General features: G+C 44.1%; 1 protein-coding gene across 1 annotated transcript in view; it reads right to left on the bottom strand.

Moving 5' to 3' along the window:
- The window catches only part of ASTN2 (astrotactin 2), a 935,497-nt gene that overhangs the window by 265,597 nt on the left and 646,961 nt on the right, over nucleotides 1-22,939 (bottom strand). The window contains exon 15 of the mRNA XM_075324083.1: nucleotides 15,549-15,728. Coding sequence (XP_075180198.1) covers nucleotides 15,549-15,728 — 180 coding nt within the window. The remainder of the gene's footprint in view (nucleotides 1-15,548; nucleotides 15,729-22,939) is intronic.

Genomic DNA, 22,939 nt, shown 5'->3' with positions numbered 1-22,939 from the left:
GCTGGAGTGACAGAGGTTTCAGATCTACAAATAGCTCTTCAGCCTCTTCTGCATATCAATTCAAACATTGATTTTTCAGTAACACACCGGCAATAAAAAAGTGTTGCTGGACTTGTCTTTACAAGAGCTACATCAGAGGTGAATCTAGGCTTTCCGGCATCCGGGGCAAGAGTTCAGTTCAGTTTACCACCCTCCCTCAAGTGGTTTGAGTAGTCGTCATGTAACTGTTCATTCATATGGAATTTGTACACTTACAGTCCCGTGCCAACTAGCTGCTCTTCATAATTCCCTCAATGATTCGTGAAAAACAGTGAGACAGGAAGAAATGCCAGTTATCACATGACCGTAACTATGGCCATGTGGTGACTGCTGGAACCAGCAGAGCTGAATCCTGACAGTGAGTATATTACATGCTGTCAGAATCTGTCAGCTAGATTTTACACCCCAAACTATTTATATGTGCATTTAGCCTACATGCACATATATAAAGTTTGGGGTGTCAAATCTAGCTGACAAATTCCCTTTAAACAGTCAATATTGACTTTCAGAATTGCTGCCTTTAAGGGGTACTTTGCACGCTGCGACATCGCTAGCCGATGATAGCGATGCCGAGCGCGATAGTCCCCGCCCCCGTCGCACATGCGATATCTTGTGATAGCTGCCGTAGCGAACATTATCGCTACGGCAGCTTCACACGCACTTACCTGCCCTGCGACGTCGCTCTGGCTGGCGACCCGCCTCCTTCCTAATGGGGCAGGTCGTGCGGCGTCACAGCGATGTCACACGGCAGGCGTTCAATAGAAGCGGAGGGGTGGAGATGAGCGGGACGTAAACATCCCGCCCACCTTCTTCCTTCCGCATAGTCGGTGGAGGCAGCTAAGGAGATGTTCCTTGCTCCTGCGGCTTCATACACAGCGATGTATGCTGCCGCAGGAACGAGGAACAACATCGTATCTCCTATTGGTGCGACATTATGAAAATGACCGACGCTACACAGATCACCGATTTTCAACGCTTTTGCGATCGTTTATCGGCGCATCTAGGATTTACACGACGCCGTTACCGGCACCGGATGTGTGTCACTTTCGATTTGACCCCGACGATATCGCAGTAGCAATGTCGCAACGTGCAAAGTACCCCTAAGAGTTGGCACTGGAGTTCCTGTCATTTTCCTCTCTCTGAAGAGGCTTCTTACATAGACAAAGAGACAATTAGCCAGCTGTATGTTTTGATGGCGGGTTTTAGCCAAACTCCATACATATTTTTTTTACGAAGCGGGAGATGGTAACCCCTGACCTAACCTACTGCTAGTCCCTGGGATCCCTTACGACCCTAGAAAGGTTCCGCACCTATGTACCGAGCCGGATACCTGACCCTAGTGCTGAACCCTAAATAGGGAATGGGTGCGATGAGCTCTTCGTCAACCCCACTAAACACAAAAGGAAGACACAAGGAGAACACACAGGGGAAAGACCATGAACTACTTATCCACAGATGACTTGGGCGGCACGGTGGCTCAGTGGTTAGCACTGCAGTCTTGCAGCACTGGGGTCCTGGGTTAAAATTCCACCAAGTACAACATCTGCAAGGAGTTTATATGCTCTCTCCATGTTTGCGTGGATTTCCTCTGGGTTCTCCGGTTTCCTCCCACACGGCCGCAGTGTCCCTGACTCACTGAGCTGTGGGCGATATTTCACTGCTCGTCATGGCCCAGTGTGTCTCCTGCTGGCAGTGCTCTGCTGTGAGAGAGGAGGGAGCTGATGGACTGTCACGCTGGGCTGTGCTGAGCAGTGAAACACCGCCCACAGCCAATCACTCACAGAGACTGGGGCCAGCTGCAGTGATGTCAGGTTAACAGGAACTTGACGTGACATCACCGAATCCCCGAGGTCACGGACCTCCGGGGGTCAAGCATGGGGAACAGCGGTCTGCAATAGCGCCTCTCACAGGCACTATAAGGTATTTGAGAGAAACATTGTTTCTCAACATAATATCGATCTAGAAACTAAAAAAGATGGGTAAACCACCCTTTTAATGGCGCTATATAAGTGAATAAATATTATCATAAGTTCAGCAATGATACTACAGATGAGTACAAGCCACCTGCTTGCATCCAGAGCTTGGAAATACTGACCAGTCCAGGTGAAGAAGGGGTATTTAAGCACCAAGAGAATACTGATAATCAGCAGCTGGATGGAAGGCGAGCTCTGCTGGGTCCTAAAGGGGAAGAGATGAAAATCCAGCCTGAAAGCTACCTAGTACAATGAATACTGGCAGCAGGAACAATAGAAAGTCAGGGAGCATTTTGCGCACCTAAATGCTGTGACCTTCTATTGCCAGAAACTGGTGTATTCACAGAGACTGAAACTTTTAATGCTTGTGTCTGCATGTGCAATATTTTACACCCTTCTTAATAGCCACATCATTTATATACCTTAATTAAAATAAAGGTTTTGGCTGAAAATGTGAGATATTTATGATTAGAAAGAAAGGGGGGGGGGGGAATCTTCGCAAAGTCGAATCCAACCTTTTTCATAAACACTCGCTGTATTCTTGTAATATGCATCCGACTAAACGCAGCATAATAACATAATTAACGCATTCAAGGGAGCTATCAGCGCTCAATTACGAGGACACTTGAAGTCAAATAATGGGCTGCACTGCTGAAAACATTACAATCCCAAACTTTATTGAACATTTAAAGCCATAAAGGGAAGTGTAGAGGGATAAAATTACCCACTCGCATTCTTAAAAGCTAAACATCAAAGAAGCCGAGGAAGTCTATGATCATATATTATGGCAGATAACGAGTAATTAAATTTCAAGTGGTCGTGCAAAGCATACAATTTGTATATAAATTTTTACCAGGTCGTTGACATAGTGAGGATAAAATGGGAAAAATATGAGAAAATCGGTAAACGCCGGGTTTATCTACACTGTTAAATCAATTACAGTGAAGGATGTAAACAGCAAACACGTTCGAAAGCGCCACCTATTAGTATTCATATTTATTAGGCACCGTAAGAATGAAGGAAATAAAAGAAGACAGGAGAAATGAGAAGAAAGCAGTGTTTAATTCCTTAAGTGCCCTCCAACTGATTTTAGAAAGAAGACAAACAGGGCGCGGAGACGACGGAAACACTTTATGTGCGGTTGGAGTCGTGCCGCTGCAACCGTCCACATAATAATGCAGCAATCGTATTATTCCGTATACATATTTGCATTAGGAGCTGGAGGGTCTTGGCTTCCCGATAGTCAATGACCCTGGTCTGCATCCCAAATGAGAACTCGAAAAGTATAATGCAAATGATTGTTTTTTGGATGACTGAATCTCACAGCTGTGAAACACAACTTGGATTTATGGCTTTCGTCTCTAGCGGTATCCATGCTGATAAACTGGCACTTCTTACGCATGGTTGGCCAAGTGGCAACGAAAGGGAAATTTACAAGTCTTTACCCATACATAAAACAGATTAGCAGATATGTACAGCTGTTTTCTTAAAAATGATGTCTAAGTCATTACCCATAGGTACACATTACCTAGAGTTTCTTCGGTTGGAGCCATGTAGCTGTTTTTCCTCAACTTCAATAAAGAAGTTATATTTACAGCTTAATTACTTAACGAGCATCTAAAGCAAGGGTCCCCAACTCCAGTCCTCAAGGACCAGCAACAGTGGATGTTTTCAGGATTTCCTTAGCATTGCATAGGTGTTTGAATCATAAATTATCACCTGTGCAATACTAAGGAAACCCTGAAAACATGCACTGTTGGTGGCCCTTGAGGACTGGAGTTGGGGACCCCTGGTCCAAAGCCTCATACGGTTAGATGGCCAAATGGTGGTTTTGCCGATCACTTGGTCAACCCCTTATCTTGTCCAACTCATTCTGCCAAGCTCCCTATGGCTTATCTATTAGGCTATGTGCCCATGGGAGAAAGTAACTGCAGATTTTGCTGCGGAAAACCCGCGGATTTTCTAGATTTTCCAGATAAATCCGCGGGTGTACGCAAGTACAGACACTCCCCATGTTATCCTATGGGATTTGGGGAGTGCTGTATCAATGCTTCAGCCACAAATCCAGATTACCGGCAGAAATAACAAAGCAGGACCACAACCCGGCTTGCTACGGAGGAGGTGTGGCTACAACCCACATATCTTGATATCTTTGAATCACTCCCAGTGTAATCCTGCACTTATATCTTAGCTGGCTATATTTCAAACAGTCAAGTGACCACACTAAAGAGACTTAAGAGATCTCCACATGATCCTGTTATGTATGATTACATGCAAATTAGCGATTAATTGTGACCAAGGTCCAGGAGGACCGAAACGTCAAAAAAGAATCTCAGTTATCGCTGTTGTAAATAAACTATTTGTTAATCTTGCATGAAAAAAATACTGTATCTTGTCCATTATTCATGCGGAATTATCTGCGAAATTCCTGCCTTTCTACTATGGAAATACAGGACGGGAATTCCGCGCGAAATCCGCACTATTTCCGCAGACTTACTGCAACAATTCCGTAGAAATACCACAGCAATGGATAGCTGCGGATTCCAGGGAGTTGCTGCGTGAACCTGTAGAAAAGTCCGCAGGTACAATCTCCCGTGGGCACATGGCCTTAGTGAACAAAGGGATTGGTAGCCCAAAATGGACCTTGCTGGATCCTTATCTCCCTTTACAATCATCCGTCAAAGGCCTCCATGCACAGCAGACTGTTGGCTGAATCTGTTGATAGCGGCAGGTTCGTCCAACCTTAGTCTAATTTCTATGGGGGCTTTAAGGTGGTCTGACATCTACCCCTAGTCTACTCATTGGCTCACAGACACCGCACATATTCATGGCCACTTCTTGGCCATGTGCTCTATTAGAGAAAATAAGAAAACTGAGAGCACTTCCTAACAGACAAGTGTGAACAGGTGCATACTGAGCATGAAATATACTAACAAATAGCTGCATTCTGAAACACTAAGGTATACAGACAATGAATATAGGAACTTGCACATGCATTACTGCTAAGGAAATACATTTAAAAATTGAGGCAATTAGAATATAAAAAGGCCAGTTTTATGCAAGCCCAACAGCCAGCATTAAGGCGTATCTCATATTCTGAGTCCCTATGTACTGATGCCTCTACTTGGGCTGAACAGTCTACAATTGTATGGGTAAGAAGGAACCTGCTAATAAAATTTAAAAATTGCTGATGGGAAGGAGTGCTCAGTCAGAAGTCATGACCCCATAATCCAAAATAAGAAAACGGCCAGCACTGCCGAAGGCCGCTTTCACATTGCGTTTTTACCTACATTTACTGGTCCCGCCGGGGCATCCGTCCAAACCCCTCTCCCCTCCCGCAAAACGTGTTAAGGACGCATGCACCAACGGGGTCATTGACTAATGGAGCAGAGGGAGTCAGCGTTTGCTCTGTCTTGCACCATTTTCGGGCATATACGTTTTCTGCAGGCGGACACCTAAATATAGTACTTTTGGAAGAAGGGGATGAAAAAATAAAAATAATAAAAAACTGAAAATCCCCGGGTGATGAAGTGCTTAATAAGGAACTTGTAATGCCTTGTTTCCCCTGTGGAGGTGCTGCAGTTATTTTCAACAGTTGAGCTTGCAAAAAACTTGTCCCTATTTTCCAGAATCATCGCGTATATATATATATATATATATATATATATATATATATATTATATACACTACAGACCAAATGTTTGGACACACCTTCTCATTGAAAGTTTCCTTTATTTTCATGACTCTGAAAATTGTAGATTCACATTGAAGGCATCAAAACTATGAACTAACACATGTGGAATGAAATACTTAACAAAAAAGTGTGAAACAACTGAAAATATGTCTTATATTCTAGGTTCTTCAAAGTAGCCACCTTTTGCTTTGATTACTGCTTTGCACACTCTTGGCATTCTCTTGATGAGCTTCAAGAGGTAGTCACCGGAAATGGTCTTCCAACAGTCTTGAAGGAGTTCCCAGAGATGCTTAGCACTTGTTGGCCCTTTTGCCTTCACTCTGCGGTCCAGCTCAACCCAAACCATCTCGATTGGGTTCAGGTCTGGTGACTGTGGAGGCCAGGTCATCTGGCGTAGCATCTCATCACTCTCCTTCTTAGTCAAATAGCCCTTACACAGCCTGGAGGTGTGTTTGCGGTCATTGTCCTGTTGAAAAATAAATAATGGTCCAACTAAACGCAAACCGGATGGAATAGTACACCGCTGCAAGATGCTGTGGTAGCCATGCTGGTTCAGTATGCTTTCAATTTTGAATGACTCCCCAACAGTGTCACCAGCAAAGCACCCCCACACCATCACACCTCCTCCTCCATGCTTCACGGTGGGAACCAGGCATGTAGAGTCCATCCGTTCACCTTTTTTGCGTCGCATAAAGAAAGACACGGTGGTTGGATCCAAAGATCTCAAATTTGGACTCATCAGACCAAAGCACAGATTTCCACTGGTCTAATGTCCATTCCTTGTGTTCTTTAGCCTAAACAAGTCTCTTCTGCTTGTTGCCTGTCCTTAGCAGTGGTTTCCTAGCAGCTATTTTACCATGAAGGCCTGCTGCACAAAGTCTCCTCTTAACAGTTGTTCTAGAGATGTGTCTGCTGCTAGAACTCTGTATGGCATTGACCTGCTCTTTAATCTGAGCTGATGTTAACCTGCGATTTCTGAGGCTGGTGACTCGGATAAACTTATCCTCCGCAGCAGAGGTGACAATTGGTCTTCCATTCCTGTGAGACAGTTTCTTTGTAACGTATGATGGTTTTTGCCACTGCACTTGGGGACACTTTCAAAGTTTTCCCAATTTTTCGGACTGACTGACCTTCATTTCTTAAAGTAATGATGGCCACTCGTTTTTCTTTACTTAGCTGCTTTTTTCTTGCCATAATACAAATTCTAACAGTTTATTCAGTAGGACTATCAGCTGTGTATCCACCACACTTCTGCACAACACAACTGATGGTCCCAACCCCATTTATAAGGCAAGAAATCCCACTTATTAAACCTGACAGGGCGCACCTGTGAAGTGAAACTTTCCGGTGACTACCTCTTGAAGCTCATCAAGAGAATGCCAAGAGTGTGCAAAGCAGTAATCAAAGCAAAAGGTGGCTACTTTGAAGAACCTAGAATATAAGACATATTTTCAGTTGTTTCACACTCTTTTGTTAAGTATTTCATTCCACATGTGTTAATTCATAGTTTTGATGTCTTCAATGTGAATCTACAATATTCAGCGTCATGAAAATAAAGAAAACACTTTGAATGAGAAGGTGTGTCCAAACCTTTGGTCTGTACTGTGTATATATATATATATATATATATATATATATATATATATATATATATATATATATATATATATATATATATATTTATACTCATATATATATATATATTTATATTTTTTTTTGTCATATAAGTAACATAACCAAGAAGAAGAACACACACATTTTGTAGATAAACTAATAAAAGAAAATGCAATTCTGTACACAATACTAGAAGCTTAAAGAAATTTGTGATATTATGTTTTCCAAATGTTTCCCTGTACTCGGTGACAATATTCCCTCCTTTACAAACTGTTACACTACAGCTGAATAAAGTAATGCATAAAAATTCTGTATACCGAAGGTGAAGGTGCATAAAATCGCATATGAAGGGAAAGCTGAAGTGTTCCCCACAGAAATTAGGTTACTGCTTTTATTTTACAACCGGTATTTATTATGCGGCTCCGGTTGGGAGTCACTTTAAATATCATCATCAGCAATTCTCTAATATGTTATTATGGGAATAACTCTCTTTTACAAACAGGAGCAATTTCAAATACCTATAAAAAAGGATTTAACCTTCTGGACTTTTTTTTTTTTCGTTTAGATTTTATTGTATAACACTGAATGGCAGTGGATTTAAAAGGAACCTGTCGCCATGAGAATGCCGTCCGGTGTGCAGACAGCACGGTATCTGAGTAGACTAGAAATTAAGGCTATGAGAAAAAATACAGTATAACCTGTGATTTTATAACTTAATCCTCTGCCCTTTCTGGGATTTTGAGTCAAGTGGGCGATCCGATCAGTGATTGACAGTTGTCTTTGTAAAAGTATGTATACAGAGATAGCTATCAATTACTCACAGGAACACCCACCGGACCGAAAATCCCAGAAAGATCTGAGAATTAAGTGACTAATATACTGACATTTTTCTCACAAAACAACCATATTTTCCGGATTATAAGACACACTTTGTTTCCCCCAAAATTGGGGGTAAAATGGGGGTGCGTCTTATAATCCAGATATGGCGTACCGGAGCGGCGGAGGTGGAGTGTGGTCACAGGAGGCAGGGTCAGCGATACTGAGGGCGTCGGAGGAGTGGGTGTCACTGCAGTGGAGAGGTTTAGAAGGGTTAGTAGACGGAGGGTCGGCAATACTGCGGGCTCGGGGGTGTCACGTCGGTGGGCGCCATTGATTTGCCGATGGGCTGCAGGCGCCATTGAACTGCTAGCAGTTGACGTGATGGATTTCAATAAAATGGCCCTGGAGGCCAATCTACGCATGCGCTGCCTCCGTTGCCATTTTCTTGAAGTCCATCGTGTCAACCGCCGTTTCAATGGAGTCCGCAGCCCGTCAGCAGATCAATGGCATCCGCTGATTCAACACCCCCAAGCCCATAGTATCACTGACCCTCCTGTGATGCTCCTGAGCCTCGACACCCCCTATTCCAAGCCCGCAGCATTGCTGATCCTCCGTCCACTGACCCTCCTGAGCCGCGACACCCCTTCCTCCGAGCCACCAGGGTAGCTGAGACTGGAGAAATGGCCGGGTCAGATAGGCAGGGACACTAGCACTGACCGGACAGAACCAAAAGGTAAAGGAAATCAACATAACTGAATAAATGAGACAGAAAAGGGGACCTGACAACTAACTAGCTAGAGCACTGTACACTAACATGCTAAATTAGGGCGTTGAACAGGCAACTCCCCTAGTGGGAACTAGCCATAAATACCCAGTACCTCTCAGCAATAGGCTGAGAGGCACATATTAGGAGTGGCCCTTTAAGAGAGGGGCAGCGGCACGCGCGCACTCCTTAGGAGCTCTCCTGGAGGTCCTGTGATGCTCACACAGACTCCGGGAGGTGGGAAGAGGAGAAGTCCACGTGGAGGAGAGGCAGGGATGTCGGGCAGCGATGAGTCAGAGAATGCAGGAGAATAAGGAGTGCAGGGACGCAGTGTTACAGAAGGTACTTAGGGCAGAAATTGGCCAACTGCTGAGAGCCCGTACGCTACAACAAGTGTACCCCTTTGATGGAACCCTAACATCATATGCTTCTCCTGGGCTGAAAGTCTACAATTTTAAGGCCAGGCAGGATCCAGCTCAGCCTTAGGCTGATGGGAGGAGTGCTCTGTTGAGGAGTGTACTACAAATATACAAATATAAAAAACCTGACAAGCACCTCCAAACAAAATTAGACAAGTGTGAACAGGTGCAAGCTGTCATGACTATTTACTACAACCAAGAAATGGATCTGTCAGAATTAAAGGGGGTTTCCAGCCTCCATATACATTTTTGAAGTCTCTCTCTGCAATTCAAGATTGCCAAATTCTGACAGTGCTCAATTTTTACACTGTCAGAATCTTGCTTTTTTGAATGCATGAGTAGATGTCACATGATTGCAATTATGTGATTTGCATACTTGCGGTCACGAGTCAACTAGCTTCTCATTTGCATCTTTTGGAACAAATTGAGAAAAGCAGAAAAAGTTGGTAGTAAAAGCTGAATACTTGCAATAACAACCACTCTAGGTGAATAAAGAATAAGAAGTAAAACTCCTTCAAATATACTTCGATTCCTTTTCAATCAACTTTTGGCTTTGCCTCAATAAACTGCATTAAAAACTGTTAAAAAAAAAAATGGTGAGTATTTATCAATATTGTGTCACTTTTAGACAGTGCAAGTGTAGCACCCAGGGGACCTGCAGGGCTACTCGTCACTGGGCCAGTGGTTTTGTGGGGTTACTGTGAATTGCCTGACCCGGCTCTGTGGTCCTGTCGGCTATAGGCAAAGAGAGTCCAAGGGGGGATGGGGAGTTTGCTTTGCAGTGCCACCTGTGGTGCGTGGCCAGGGATTAGCCGCCGCTGCGAGATGTTGCTCTCCTCCGGGGCTGATGTTACCGCAGCCCAGATAGTCCAGCTCCCCACAGGTGGAGCAAGCCCAGTAGAGGACGGTGGTAACGGGGAAGGGCCGTTGTCGCCGAAGCGCGGGGTGGCGGCGCCGGCAAATCAGAGTCTCACACAGGGGCTGCGGTTCCAGGTGTTTTACTCACAGTTCGTGTGCTGCGCCCGCAGAGTACTTGTTATCGCCGTGATGGGCCCCAACCGTTCCCGAATGAAGCAGAGGTCACCACCGGTGTTGGAAAGCATGTGAGACCTTTCTCCTTGCACCTTGTAGTGTGGATCCCCGTGGCGTGAAGCTACTTGGGGACCCCAATGTCCTTGGCTTTAGTTGCTGTCCCGTACGCAGGCAGTGCAAAACTTGTTATGGACCGACCGTGGCCATGGCTCCTGTCTCTATATGCTGCTGTGCCCCGGGACTTTTGGTGGTGGGCAATGGGACGTGAAATACCCTTTCCCTGCAGATTTATTAGAGTCCATGAATATTCCCCTAACCGAGGGCTCTGCATCCTGACTGGCGCCGGTCTCGAAGGGGCTGTTGGGGGCTTACTCTCCAGCTACCGAGTTGCTCCTCTGTCTCACACCTCCACTTGGTCGTCTCCTGCTTCTCCCAGGCAAGGTGGAGTGCAAGGCGCCTAATTCCTAAAGAGGTGCACATCTTTTAAGAAAACAGGATAAACTTGAAATAGCGTGCTCCTCCCTGCCACTCCCCCGTTCCGTCCCACTTTATTATAGCTGAGCCAAAAAATCATGAAACTGGTCGCAACATTATTGTGCAGCCTAATATTGCGGAAATCTTTTGAGTTTTCAATAGCTTGGGTTTTTTTGCTTTTTTTATTTTAGAATTCTGGCATAAAATTTTTGATTAAAACGACTCATAGTGCCAAAATCCTCATATGTCAACTTTTAAACAGGATATCCCTTACTAGGACAACCCCTTCTGGTTCCACATGTATGTTTCCCCCAGGTCAAATAAAAAAGTATAGACTCACCTTCCATACCGACGCGCTTCCAGCGGTCCAAATTCTTGGGGCTCGCGTGACGTTGTGCCCAATCAGTGGCGGCTTGCTTCTTGCATCTTCCGGCCAAACGAGCAATCAACAGGAAGTAAGCACAGTTAGTTCAAAGGTGGGGAGACAGAAGCCTGCTCTGATTGGACGTGGGGCTTGCGTGACATCATGTGATGACTGGCACACAGTGTATGAAAAAAATGGTAAGTCCAGGTATGATATGTTTGAACAGAATTTCTTTATTTTTCACCAAATATTGTACTGCCCGCCCAACGTTGCGGCTCACGCAGGAGCCTTCACCAGGGGTCAAGAGCACCGAGAAAATGGTTATGGTAAGGAATCATGTAGGTACAGCAGGACTTAGTAAAGTCAGCTAATGGGTTAATCCGACAAGAGGAAATGATTGCTACAAATAAAGTAGACAAGGAAAACCCGAAAGGGGGCTGGCATATCATGTGAAGGGGCTCACACGGTAGTTTAGGATATAAGGTGAATGCAATGGAACATTATCATATGTGTACTACGATTATTAATCATATGTAGTATGACAAATAGATTGTCAATATGACGTCAGTGATGCTAGGAGCACTTTGGATAGGGGTGAGAGCACCAGGAAAAAGCCTAGAGTGGCATGGTGGTATGTTCACTACGTGGAGGGAGCCACGTAGTGAACATACCACCATGCCACTCTAGGCTTTTTCCTGGTGCTCTCACCCCTATCCAAAGTGCTCCTAGCATCACTGACGTCATATTGACAATCTATTTGTCATACTACATATGATTAATAATCGTAGTACACATATGATAATGTTCCATTGCATTCACCTTATATCCTAAACTACCGTGTGAGCCCCTTCACATGATATGCCAGCCCCCTTTCGGGTTTTCCTTGTCTACTTTATTTGTAGCAATCATTTCCTCTTGTCGGATTAACCCATTAGCTGACTTTACTAAGTCCTGCTGTACCTACATGATTCCTTACCATAACCATTTTCTCGGTGCTCTTGACCCCTGGTGAAGGCTCCTGCGTGAGCCGCAACGTTGGGCGGGCAGTACAATATTTGGTGAAAAATAAAGAAATTCTGTTCAAGCATATCATACCTGGACTTACCATTTTTTTCATACACTGTGTGCCGGGATTACCCCTCTTGATTGACTTAATTTTTCCCGAGCACCAGGATTATAGCAGTGAGCACAACTTATTCTCTACTGCTGCTATCATGTGATGACTGTCACTAGGTAGCACTAGATGCTACTAGTATACAGTAAATGGAGAGATAGTTAAACAGGCTGAGCTCATCAACCAGGAGGCCATGACAGTACACGGTGGGCAGAGAAAGACGAGGTCAAGATACAAGCCAAAGGTCAACATTCCAGGAGAGTACATACAAGATACTGGGAGCAGGCGAGGACGCGGTCAGGAGGAAGTCCGAGGTCAGAAGGCGGGAAGTCACAACAGTAACAGGAGAGGACAGGCAGATACAGGTAAACAGCAGTCTGGAGTCAAGAGACCAAGATCTGAAGACTGAACACCACGGGAGCCAACAGCACAACTGTAAACAGATAGTATGACTGGCGGCTCCCTAAAGAAGTAGAGCAATCACCGGGAATGAGAAGCATCTGGAAACACTACCTATGACCAGTGTGAAACCCAGTGCTATGAAACAACCAGCAGAGCATTCATTCTGCAAAATGCTGTGCACCATAAGCAACATATACCGGCTCTGCAGGAGAGCATGGCAAAACAATACAGAATGTTCTGCACAATGGAATCGTGACACATCACAACCCCACCTAAGCCCTAGCACCGCGAGCCCTCAAAGGGCGCCGCCATGGGAGATAAGTATAGGCTTTTTTATTTTACCTGGCAGAAATGTGAAATGAGAAAGGGTTGTCCTGGTATTGGATAACCCCTTTAAATAACCCTTTTTTGTCTTGTATTACTCACTGCAATTTTTTTGTGACAACGTCTTCAAAATAGAGAATGAACATGTGCAAAATGAGAAATGCTTTTTAATTTTTACCTTAACCTCTTTGCCGACTTTTTAGTTCAAAAAGAAGCATTTTCCACCGAAACGTTGTAAAATTTGCCCAAAAATTACAGGAGTACATGAAATTTCTCCAATGTTGTAGTACAGAACATTTACATAAAGATTTAGTCACTTGAAAAAGAAAAAAAAAACTACAATTGATGAATTAGCTAAAAACATCTGGAAATCCCAAACCCAGTGTCACACTAGGGATGGAAAAGTGCCAAGCGAACAGCAAAAGGGAAGGGGACCCCTGCGTCTATGGAAGGGGGAGATGGTGATTCCTGACCAAACCTACCGCTGGTCCCTGGGGTCCCTCACCATTCTAGATAGGTTCTGCACCTATGCGCACAGCCGGATACCTGACCCTAGATATCCCTAGTGCTGGGCCCTAAATAGGGAATGGATGGGATGAGCTCTTTGTCAACCCCACTAAATGCTAAAGGAAAACACAAGTAGGAAAAAGGGGGGAAAAGCATAAACTACTTATCGACATATGACTCAGGCAGGAGTTCAGCAAAACTTCAACAACGATACTACAAATGAGACCAAGCCACCTGCTTGCAACCAGAGCTAGAGTGAACTGAATAATAACATCATATATAAGTATCCAGAGAGGAGAAATAATGGCAGCACTCACCAAAGCTTCGGTTGCGGTTATTTTATTTCCATGTGGAGAACAGGTACATGTGGAGGGGGAAGTGAGGAGAGGCTATACGCCTGAACGACGGCGAGCCGTTTCACACAGCTTTGTGCTTCAACGGGTCTTGTGATTCACAAGACCCGTTGAAGCACAAAGCTGTGCGAAATGGCTCGCCGTCGTCCAGGCAACAAGACCCGTTGAAGCACAAAGCTGTGCGAAACGACTCGCCATTGTCCAGGCGTATAGCCTCTCCACACCTCTCCCTCCACATGTAAATAAATAACCACAACCGAAGCTTTGGTGAGTGCTGCCATTCTTTTCTCTTCTTTGGATACTTATATATAGACTGTTTGTTTGGATGTGCACCCATTTGCTAAGCGGCTTTTCTGATCTATGAAGTGATAGGTCAGAAGGATCAGCAGTGCCCGGTTTCCCTTCTTTGCTCCCCTGAATAATAACACCAGCAACAGTCCAGGGAAGAAGGGAGTATTTAAGCACCAAGAGAATACTGATGATCAGCAACTGGGTGTAAAGCTGGCTTTACACACAGCAACATCGCTATCAATGTTGCTGGTGAAAGCACCCGACCTCGTCGGTTGTGCGTCACGGGCAAATCGCTGCCCGTGGCGCACAACATCGCTAACACCCGTCACACTATACTTACCTGCCTAGTGACGTCGCTGTGGCCAGCGAACAGCCTCCTTTCTAAGGGGGCAGTTTGTGCGGCATCACTAAGCGTCCACCCAATAGAAGCGGAGGGGCGGAGATGAGTGGCTGTAACATCCCGCCCACCTCCTTCCTTCCTCATTGCCAGCGGCCGCAGGTACGGTGATGTTCCTCGTTCCTGTGGTGTCACACGTAGCGATGTGTGCTGCCGCAGGAACGACGAACAACCTGCGTCCTGCAACAGCAACGATAATCGGGATTAGAACGACGTGTCAACGATCAATGATTAGGTGAGTAATTTTGTTTAACGGTCATTTGTGCGTTTCACACACAACGACGTCGCTAACGAGGCCGGATGTGCGTCACGAATTCCGTGACCCTCAACGACATCTCGTTAGCAATGTCATTGCGTGTAAAGCCCGCTTAAGTCAAGCTCCTGCTGGGTCCAAAAGAGAGAGAGAGATGAACCCAGCAGGAAAGCTACCTAAACTAATGAATACTGACAGCAGGACCAGTAGAGTCAGGGAGCATTTTGCGCATCCAAATGCTGTGACCTTTTATTGCCAGAAACCACCTGTCTGTCATCCGTGACACACCCGTGACACCCAACCCCTAATGATGAACATAAAAAAAATTAAACAACCAGACATATAGAAAGTAGACTTAAAAAAATTGCAAATTAAAAAAAAAAAGACAAATGACAAAACAGACAAAAAAACCCACCAAAAACTAGGCAAAAAAAAAAAGCAAAAATGCAATAATGAATTGGGGCCATATTAATGCGTTACAAGTCAAGAAGGACACTTTTTTTTTTCTGACGAATTTAGAATAATATTTCCTATTGCGTGTGAAGCCAACCTATACCAGACCTGCCCTATTTGAAGGCAGCATAGAATAAAGCTCTATGGTTAAATCATTTTATATTTTTGAAGGTACATTGTCTTACGCACAGCGGTGTACATACTTGCTCAGACTCATGGAGTTCCTCTATCATTATATTTTAAAATCTATTTCTTTATCTTACCTTTTTGATACTGAAGCCACAGCTGCTGTTGAACTTTCTTGCTGGGGAACCGGATGGTGCAAGTGAGTTCTGAACCGTAAAGTGCCTCAGAAATATAGTGGGAGCCGTATATCTGAAGTATACTTTGTAACTCTTCCCGACTACTGTGGGGACTTATCATCTTCAGCACATTGGCAAATCCTGTAACATAAACTTGTGAAATTTGAAATTTATTTTTCTACAGCATTTTATATGTAGCCCAATGTAACACTTCCTAATGAATCTTCCTAAGTCAGTCAAACCTCCTAAGAATAAAGAATGATGTTGGAATATATGTAGAAAATAGACCAGGTTTCTCAAACTTTTCACCAGACTTTTCCGCACAAACTACACATATATGGATTTCTTAGATCTCATGTGTCTCGTGTAGTCTGAAAATTCAGAATGATTGTCAAACCTGGTATTAAAAGGGAACCTGAAATGATCCCCCATGCCATCCAACCCACCAGTGTTTAAATATTTAGCACTAAATATCTTGCCTAACCAGCCCTTTATTGTGTTTTACACCTAAAGGGGGCTTTACACGCAACGACATCGCTAGCGAGATGTCGTTGGGGGTCACGGAATTTGTGATGCACATCCGGCCTCGTTAGCGACGTCGTTGCGTGTAACACATACGAGCAACCGCTAACGATGTAATATACTCACCAAATCGTTGATCGTTGACACGTCGTCCATTTCCCAAATATCGTTCCTTGTTCTGGACGTAGGTTGTTCGTCGTTCCTGAGGCAGCACACATCGCTACGTGTGACACCCCAGGAATGACCAACAACACCGTACCTGCGTCCTCCGGCAACGAGGTGGGCGTGACTTTCCTGCGGCTGCTCTCCGCCCCTCCGCTTCAATTGGGCGCCTGCCGTGTGACGTCGCTGTGACGCCACACAAACTGCCCCCCGGCCACAGCGACGTCACTAGGAAGGTAAGTATATGTGACGGGTAGCAGCGAGTTTGTCCACCACGGGCAACGATTTGCCCGTGACGCAGAAACGACGGGGGCGGGTCCGAACGCTAGCAATATCGCTAGTGATGTCGCAGCGTGTAAAGCCCCCTTAAATCGCATGTTTACCCCTTTTATAGACTTTTGACTAGTTGACATGGCATTAGTTTCCCCAGAGTAGTCGGTCCTCTCAGCATTTTATCACGCCTATGTGGGCAAGTTAGCAGGGGAAGATATCAAGAGCAGGCATTATCTGCAAATCTCGCGCATGCGCACAACTCTCTTCCCAACATCATTCTGCCTCTAAATCCGGGTGCACCGTGCATATCCGGAAGAGAAGAGGAGAGTTCTTTTTAGTATCGCATGCAATTAGAAGTAAAACAAATTAAAGTTCTGGTTATGCAGGGAATTTAGTCATAAGTATACAAATGCTGGTGGGCTGGAGGGGATGGGGGACCTGTCAGGTTCCCTTTAAGATTAACATTTCCAGTTATAGTCGGACTCCTACAATGATCGTTTTAAAATCAAGTAGGAAAACTATACACCATTGAAAATAAGGATAGGTAATAAGTAGAAAACAAGTAGGTACATCAGTCACATCAGGTCTATTTACACTGTGTTCCAAATTATTATGCAAAAAGAGTTTATGAGTGATAAGGTTAGACATTTTTTGTCATTTATACTCATTGCTGGTGATGTGTGTCAGGGCTCTTCATATCACTGAAAGCAATTGCAGATACCGGTGCACATTAGTTTGGAAGGTGTGTCCAAATAAATACAAGACTACTTAAGAAGGCTGTTCCACATTATTAAGCAGCCTACATTTTTTGTCAAAATGGGAAAGAAAAAGGATGTGTCGGCTGCTGAGAAGCAACAAATTGTGGAGTATTTAGGTCAAGGCATGACTACAATCACCATTGCCAAGACACTTAATCGTGATCATCGCACAATCAAGAAGTATGTAGCTGATTCACAGCACACGCGTGTGCGTGCTGATAAGGAGAAATTGAGGACTCTTTCCAACAGGCAATTGCGTCAGGTTAAAAGAGCAGCTGCTAAAATGCCGTGTCATACCAGCAGACAAGTTTTTGAAGCTGCTGGTGCCTCCAACGTCCCCCGAACAACAAGATGCAGGGTCCTTCAGAGGTTTGCAGCTGTGCGTAAGCCATCCTGTCGCCACCTCTATCTACTGCACACAAGCAGAAATGGCTCCAGTGGCCAAACGATACATGAAGACTGACTTCCAAACTGTTTTGTTCACCGATGAGTGCCGTGCAACGCTCGATGGTCCAGATGGATGGAGTGGAGGATGGCTGGTTGATGGACAACCTATGAAAACACGGCTAAGGTGCCAACAAAGAGGAGGGGGAGTAATGTTTTGGGCTGGAATCATGGGGAGAGAGATTGTCGGCCCCTTTAGGATCCCTGAAGGGGTAAAGATGAACTCCATAATCTATGTGGAGTTTCTAAAACAGCACTTCTTGCCATGGTTCAGGAGGAAGAACCATGCATTCCGCAGCAAGATCATTTTCATGCATGATAATGCACCGTCTCATGCTGCAAATAACACATCTGCATCTCTGGCTGCTATGGGCATAAAAGAGGACAAACTTATGGTGTGGCCACCATCTTTACCTGACCTCAACCCCATTGAGAACATCTGGAGCATCATCAAAAGGAGTGTCTATGATGGCGTGAGGCAGTTCACATCTAAGCAACAGCTCTGGGAGGATATTCTGTCCACATGCAAAACAATTGAAGCACAAACCATCCAAAAAACTGACAAATTCAATGGACGAGAGAGTTCAGAAGCTTCTTTCAAACAAGGGGTCCTATGTGCAAATGTAATATCACCTAGAATTAAGTTTTGACTTGAAAACTGTTTGATTTCATTTTGTAATAAGCTGATGATGCTTATAATTTCACAATTGACCATTTTGTTTTTCAAAATAAAAAGGTTGAAAACTCTGCTGTGCATAATAATTTGGAACATGCATTTTGAGTGTTTATTATTTTTAAAAATATACTTTTTTCATAGGCAGTTTGATGAAAAACATTTCAATTACACTCGAATAGTAGATGACTGGAAAATAACAATGACTGCAATACAGAAAGTTAATTTAGGAAAATATGAGAAAATATTTTTTGCATAATAATTTGGAACACAGTGTAAAGGGAACCTGTCAGGTGCAATATGCACCCAGAACCACGAGCAGTTCTGGGTACATATTGCTAATCTCTGCCTAACTGTCCCTGTATCTTGTAGCATACATAAAATGATCTATAGTAAAAGTATTTCTAAAGATTCTTTGTGATATGCTAATGAGCGCAGGGACTAGTCTCAAGGGCGATGGTTCCTGCGCTCATTCCGCCTTCTTAGTATGATAGCAAACCCACAGGGACATGCTAACAAGCTATTCAATGCAGCATCATCAGAGATGACATGCGTACCTGTCCGCTGTCACCACTGATGTTTATGCCCAGCACTTCCGGTCATGTGCAGCATGAGGCCAGGTGTATGCATCCCTGATTCAGAGAGGTATAGCGCGCATGACCGGAAATATTGGGACTTCTGATCAACGGTGACAGCGGACACAGGTATGCGCATCACCGCTGATGATGATGCATCGAATAGCTTGTTAGCATACCACTGTGGGCGTGCTTACATGCTAAAAGGTCAGAATGAACGCAGGAACTAATGTCTTTGTGACAAGTCCCTGCACTCATTAGCATATTATAAAGGATATTTAGAAATACTTTTTCTAAAGATCTCTTTATCTATGCTACTAGATACAGGGACAGTTAGGTAGGGATTAGCAATATGCACCCAGAACTGCTCGTGGTTCTGGGTGCATATTGCACCTGACAGGTTCCCTTTAATATTCTTTGTGGCTTTGATTGTGGATACCCTTCAAAGAGTTTTTATCCTCTTAATATATTGCAGTCTTCAGATTATATAGCACTGTTTACTTACAATGCTTATTATGCCTTACTACCCAGTTAATTCTTCTGTTTATAATTAGGTCTATGACATCACATGATTAAAAACTGACTAGCTGAAACCTTCTAAGCTCTATGTTGAAACAGGAAGGCTATTTTTTCTGCATAAGCCATGAGTCAAAGCAAAAGTCAATGGCAGAGTGGAGGAGCAGAGCAGCTGCATCAGGCTACTTCAACATAGAGCTAAGAAAAGAGAAGAATTTAATGGATAGAAAGGCAAAATGAGCCATTGTAAGTACACAATGCCCAATAATATGATAATTGCAATATTTTAAGAGGATAAAAATTTTGATGCGAGTACTTATTTAAATAGGACCTGTCATACCTTGTCACCCTGTGCTCTCCTGATTCTGCTGCTCTTTTCCATATTTATCCATTGCAGAGATATTCACATTTGTTTCTGCTGGAGGACATTCTAGAGTCTCTGCTTGTAACCCAACTGAGCATTTCTTAAAGGTATCCTGTCATGTGAAAATCTTTATTAACTTGTAGATATGGGGTGAATCTGCAGGTTAATAGTGTTGTTAAGCTCCTGATGTCCACACTGGGAGCTCCGCTACCGGGCCGGCTGTCAGTTCTAGTGTGACGGTTACAATAGCTGCTCATTAAAGCCACATTGGCACTACCCCTATGGCCGAACGCCTGAGGCTGCCAATAGGGAATAAAGCTAATTTCCTCCCAATAGCGAGGCTCTCAGAACAGCCACCGGGCAGCTTCAGAAAGCTGTTAACCTAACGATTAACTTTATATCTGTAAATTAATAGGGGTTCTTTTGAAGGAAACCTATCATTTAAGAGTCTTCTTTGGTGCGCTTTCACCCCTCCCTTTTAAACTTAGCAAATGACAGACCAGCAGCTCATTTGAGTTTCAGATACTGCTGAACTAAGATTAGTAACATCTGGGAGTGCAGGATGAAAGCGCACACAACCAGAGGAGACTCTTAGGCTATGTGCCCATGGGATAACGTACCTGTGGATTTTGCCACATGTTTGTCCGCAGGTTTACCGAAGCTGCTACCCGGAATCTGCAGCTATCCATACTTGCGGTATCTCTGCGGAGTTGTTGCGGTAAACCTGTGGAAACAGTGCAGATTTTTTGCAGAATTCCTGCGGAATGCCCACCTTGTATCCCCATAGTGGAGGAGCGGGAATTCCGCAGACCTTTCCGCATCAATAATTGACATGCAGTTACGTGCGGCTGCGGGAAATCCGCAGCATTTTACACAGCCGCACATACCGCAGCATTGATACAACACTCCCCAAATCCCATAGGGTAACATGGAGATTGTCTGTACTTGCTAGAACCTGCGGATTTATCTAGAAAATCCAGATAAATCTGCGGGTTTTCCGCGGATACATTGTTCCATGGGCGCATAGCCTTAAGAAACACCTAGTTGGACTGCAAAGCAGAGATTTCACATAGTGTGCTCCAAAAGAAACAAATGTAAATATCTCTGCAATGGAGTGGCAAAGCTCATAATAGAAAAGCGCGGCAGAATTAGGGGAACTCAGGGATTTTCATAAGTTATTGAACTTAATTTTTTGTGAAAGTGACAGGTCTTCTTTATCCCATTACCAAGATATGGTGTACTGACTCCCTGACCTTGCTGTAAGCTTGCATGCTGAGCCAACATATTTCCTGACAGATGATGGCTGTGATAATCAGCCATCATCTGTCTCTAATAGCTGTGTGTGGGGCGGTGCTCCATCCACGCCTGTTAACCTGTGAATAAAACACGCATACAAAAAAGCAAGGAAAGACGCAAGTGTATTTAAGTGTAGGATTGACGAGGAAATTCAGCTGCATAAAAAACTCAACAAACACTGTGCTCAGTGAAACCCGGCAATGCTGATGAGAGCTGTAGTCACTACCTGGTGCCTGTGAACAGCTGTACCTTACTGCTATTCACAGTTGCAGGAGCGGCATTTGGGAAGCATGGTCTACGATGGAGAAGCTTCATGGGAACATTTTTTATAATAAATGTGTGAACGAGGTATAGTGTCGGGGGGTCTTTATTCAAATAAACAATTTTTCCTGTATTTGTGTTTTTTGGGGTTTTTTATTACTAGATTAGTAATAGGAGTGTACGTTAGATGCCTCTCCATTATTAACACCAGGGCTTGATGCCAGCTGAAACTACACAGCTGACATCAACCCCCAAAAATATTACCCCGATTGCCACCACACCATGACAATTGGGAACAGCCAGGCAAAGTGCCAGAAGTGCCGCAACTAATAGATGCACCAATTTTGGGGCGGCTTCGGGCTGCTATTTTTAGACTAGAAAGGGCCAAAAAACATGGACCTTCCCAGCTTGATAATACCAGCCCATAACCTAAAAAAAAAAATTCCAGAAACGGAAAGGTCCACAAGTAATAAAACCTAAAAGATGTGACCCCAGTAAAGATGTAGAAAAATAATAAAGAAGGGGTACACTGAAGAAAAGGACCACAAAAAGTATCAAGTTAAATAAGAAAAGGATTTATTCAATACAGCGTGATACAAAAGTGCACAGTGGTGGCAGGGGAAGATGGAAAAACACCTGCACAGAAACAACCCACAAAGATACCTGGACTAGCCACAAGATGGCAGTAACACCTGCTGGCAAGCTGTTATATGAGTATATATGTGAATATTCAAAAATATGATAGACCAAAACCGCCGCAGAGGGAAAGGTAAGAATCAAATAGAATAGAAACAAGATCTGTATGATCTCATAGGCTATTCCCTCAATAGGAGGGCAGCATAAACAGCCATAAACACATTACCTTGTGTCATATCGAGAGCAGGAGAAGTCAGGCAGACCAGGCGTGGGGCGGGGCCTCGACGCGCGTTTCACCGGAAGTCTTTATTTTTCTACATCTTTACTGGAGTCACATCTTTTAGGTTTTAATACCAGCCCCCAGCGGTCTGCTTTACTTTCGCTGGTTATCAAAAATAGGGGGGACTCCACACAGTTTTATTCAATTATTTATTTATTAGGTTAAAAAAGGCTAAAAACTCTCTTTATTGCCACATAAAAGGCACTAAATGGTGCAAGTGTACAATATACAATGTACTCCAATAGCAATTAAACACTGCCTATATTCCTGCTCTAATCTAAGCTCTCTCTCCTAGAGCAACTCTCCCTGAACTGATTCCAGAGGAGTATACGGAGTATCGTACTCCCGGGTGTCATACAAAACCCAATTACGCAATGCAGCTGGCCAATCACCGTAATGCCAGTAACCAACAATGCTCCATTATGTATGGCAGACAATCCCAGCATGTTGATTGGCTGTTTAACAGTCGCGAAACATGCAGGACGGGGACTTGAGCATGGCACTCAATCAAGTAACGAGCGTCCCGAGCACCCCAATGTTCGTTCAACTATCTAATGGCGAGCCCACTTGCGTATCACTAGTTACAAGGCAT

This window comes from Anomaloglossus baeobatrachus, chromosome 9 (genome assembly GCF_048569485.1).
Source record: "Anomaloglossus baeobatrachus isolate aAnoBae1 chromosome 9, aAnoBae1.hap1, whole genome shotgun sequence".
Lineage (NCBI taxonomy): Eukaryota > Metazoa > Chordata > Amphibia > Anura > Aromobatidae > Anomaloglossus > Anomaloglossus baeobatrachus.
Note: the sequence above shows the minus strand (reverse complement) of the source record. Positions and strands in the feature narration are given on the sequence as shown.